Here is a 2,612-nt window from a genome sequence, read left to right on the forward strand (position 1 = left end):
ATCGTCGTGATCCTAAGTTCACTAACGAGATGATGGTTGTTCCCCTTCCAAAAGGGATAAAAATGCCCAATTTACACCAGCATTACAGGTTCGGGAGACCCCTTGGATCATGTTGAATCGTTTCGAGCTGTTGGGGCGCTGCACCCAGCATCGGACGCGATTATATTTTGGGCTTTCCTGGCGACCCCCTAGGCAGCCAAAATTTGGTTTAGCAGATTGAAACCGCGATCTGTCAGCCTCTTTCATCAATTGGCAAGCCCATTCCTCCAGCAGCCAACGCTTCCAAAGAATAGATAATTCGTCCCTAGTAACAAGAGATTATCTTCGTCGATTTAATGAGGTGGCCATCAAAATCCCAATTCCTTTTGTTGCCCTCTTATTGTCTTCCTTCTTGTTTCTGTCACTTTGGAAGAATTTTATACCCGTGAAACCAAGTACAATGCGGAAGAGGCTTCGAAGCCATGGGCACACACGTCAACTCCTGGCGCGACGGTGCAAACGACAATAGATCCACCGGCCGGCGAGGGAGTGAAAAAAGGAAAAGGAGAGTCAAAGAAGGGCCGAAATCACGATTTGTCGCTTGAGTTCGACTTAAAGGAACGAAACTCTAATTTTGTCGCCTTAAGGAATGACCTAAGGCAATGAACTTAAGGATTTGTCTTTGGTTGACCCTAAAGCAAAAAACTTAACAATTTGTCATCTTTGGTTGACTTTAAGCTGACAAAAACTCTATTTTGTCGTTTTTGGGTAACCTTATGTTTTGTGGCCTTTAAGGAAAACTTTTTTGTATGTAAAAGATAATCTCTGCAGTAAGAGGTGTGCACCCCCTCTTTTATATCATTTATTGTCACTCAAATAAACCGACTAACAAATACATTAAGGCACAAGTACGACCTTTTCTCCCATGAAACTGGAACCACGGTAACACTCAACGCCAATAGAAGCTAGGAAGACACACGATGGGGAGTTCACTTGGGTCTTGGGGCTCTGCACTTGGGCTCGAACGCAAAAGGTCCGACCGAGTAGAGGCTGAACGGGAGCTTGATTGAGGAAGGCTTCTCCCACCTCAAGAAGGCGCCAGTGAATCCGCCGTTGAGATTAGATGGCTGACTGCATGAGGAGATTGAAGATGAGACTAAATAGACCTTGCACTTGTGGAAGGGGAAGCTCGTGATGGTCTTGGGTGCTTGGATGAAGAAGTAGCAGTTCTTGTCAGTCGTCGCAGTCGCTGATGCTGAGTACTTGGTGTTCTTGCACAGGAGCTTCACTTGGGCACCTGAACGATGAACATACTGACCAGTTAGTATATATAGTTCTAAGGGGAAAGGAGAAACTTGTAGAAGCTAATGAAGAAGATTAGTCGTTTCAAGATGACTTTTGACTTCTGCCTTCATAACTAATAAAAAACAAGAGATGGTCGTTTCGAAATAATTTTCACTTTCCTCATCTACAATGGCCATTTTAGACTTATTATGATATATAAATACTGTTGAAGAAATATTGGAATGGTGATTAAGGCTGCTAGCGAGGAAACGTTTCTCAGGAACAATAATCGTGCAACCGTTGAATGGAAGTTAGAGAAGTTAAAGTAATTGAACTTAGGAAATAAAGTGCAACATTGAGGAATACTCGTCCTTGAACTCTATGAAGTACAGCATAAAAGTCATTGGCTTCGATTCTCCTGGAAAGAATAATGCTAGAAATAATAATGAAGCCATCCTTAGATGGTCCACAACATCTTATCAAATTAATAGCGTGGTGAGTTCGTGTTTAGACATTTGAATGACTTCACTGTCTTGCGTGCTTTTGAAACTTCTTATAAACAACCATTTTCTACTGTGAGGTATGATAAGAAGTAGAATGAGTATATATATGCAGTACTTTCTCAACCTTTTTAATCATGTGTACACTCAGGGGGAGAACTCACCAAAAATGGGTTTAGCGCCGTAGAGGGTGTCTTTGCAGGACTTGCAATAAACAACACCTTGAACGGCTATTAAGCTCCTCGAAGAAGGAGGGTAGTGGGATGGCGGTTTAACTGGCGGGTGGACAGGTGGAGCCCGGGGATGGTAGGGAGCATGAGAAGGTACGGGGATCAGGGGTGACTGTGGTGGGAGATGGCGGGTGAACAGGTGGGTGGGCTGGAGAAATAACCATCCAGCCGGGGGCACCATAGGAGGCTTCTTGGAAGTAGCTGAGTAGGAGCAAGAGCTGAACTAGCAGCAAAGCCTTGCTTGGAACTGAATCCATGGCTTCTGCTTTTCTGTGTCTCTTGAGGGTTTTTTGGAGAGAGGGTGAGTCTGAAGCGAAGTGGGTGATTTGGGTCTTCTAGAGGAAGAATTTATAGAGGGTTTATGGAGTGATTCTGAGTAGGGGTGAGCATGGTCCGGGTTGGTCCGGGCCACCCCCTAACCCTAGGACCAACCCGTACAGTGTCGGTCCTCAATTTTTAGGACCGAGGACCGACCCAATGGGTTCGGTCCGGTTCCAGGGTCAACCTAGGACCGATCGATAATTTTTTTTCGTCTTTATTTTTATACTTCCTAAAAAAGCAAACCTACAAATTCAAATTACACATCCATCGACAATGCGGCATTGTGCAACTAAACTAA

General features: G+C 44.4%; 1 protein-coding gene across 1 annotated transcript; it reads right to left on the reverse strand.

Moving 5' to 3' along the window:
• Positions 1-968: 968 nt before the first annotated feature.
• LOC120293951 (non-classical arabinogalactan protein 31-like) lies at positions 969-2,174 on the reverse strand. The gene is made up of 2 exons (XM_039313773.1): positions 1,928-2,174; positions 969-1,276 (listed from the first exon to the last, which is right to left on the reverse strand). The coding sequence occupies exons 1-2, from the start codon at positions 2,172-2,174 to the stop codon at positions 969-971; spliced, it is 555 nt and encodes a 184-aa protein (XP_039169707.1).
• Between the last annotated feature and the right edge of the window lie 438 nt (positions 2,175-2,612).

This window comes from Eucalyptus grandis, chromosome 5, assembly GCF_016545825.1.
Source record: "Eucalyptus grandis isolate ANBG69807.140 chromosome 5, ASM1654582v1, whole genome shotgun sequence".
NCBI lineage: Eukaryota > Viridiplantae > Streptophyta > Magnoliopsida > Myrtales > Myrtaceae > Eucalyptus > Eucalyptus grandis.

Bases quoted from the DNA above. Each gene is read 5' to 3' on its own strand.
- LOC120293951 (XM_039313773.1), bottom strand. From the start codon at position 2,174: ATGGTGCCCCCGGCTGGATGGTTATTTCTCCAGCCCACCCACCTGTTC. The intron at 1,277-1,927 runs GTGAGTTCTCCC...TTCATCGTTCAG, and splicing joins CGGCGCTAAACCCATTTTTG to GTGCCCAAGTGAAGCTCCTG.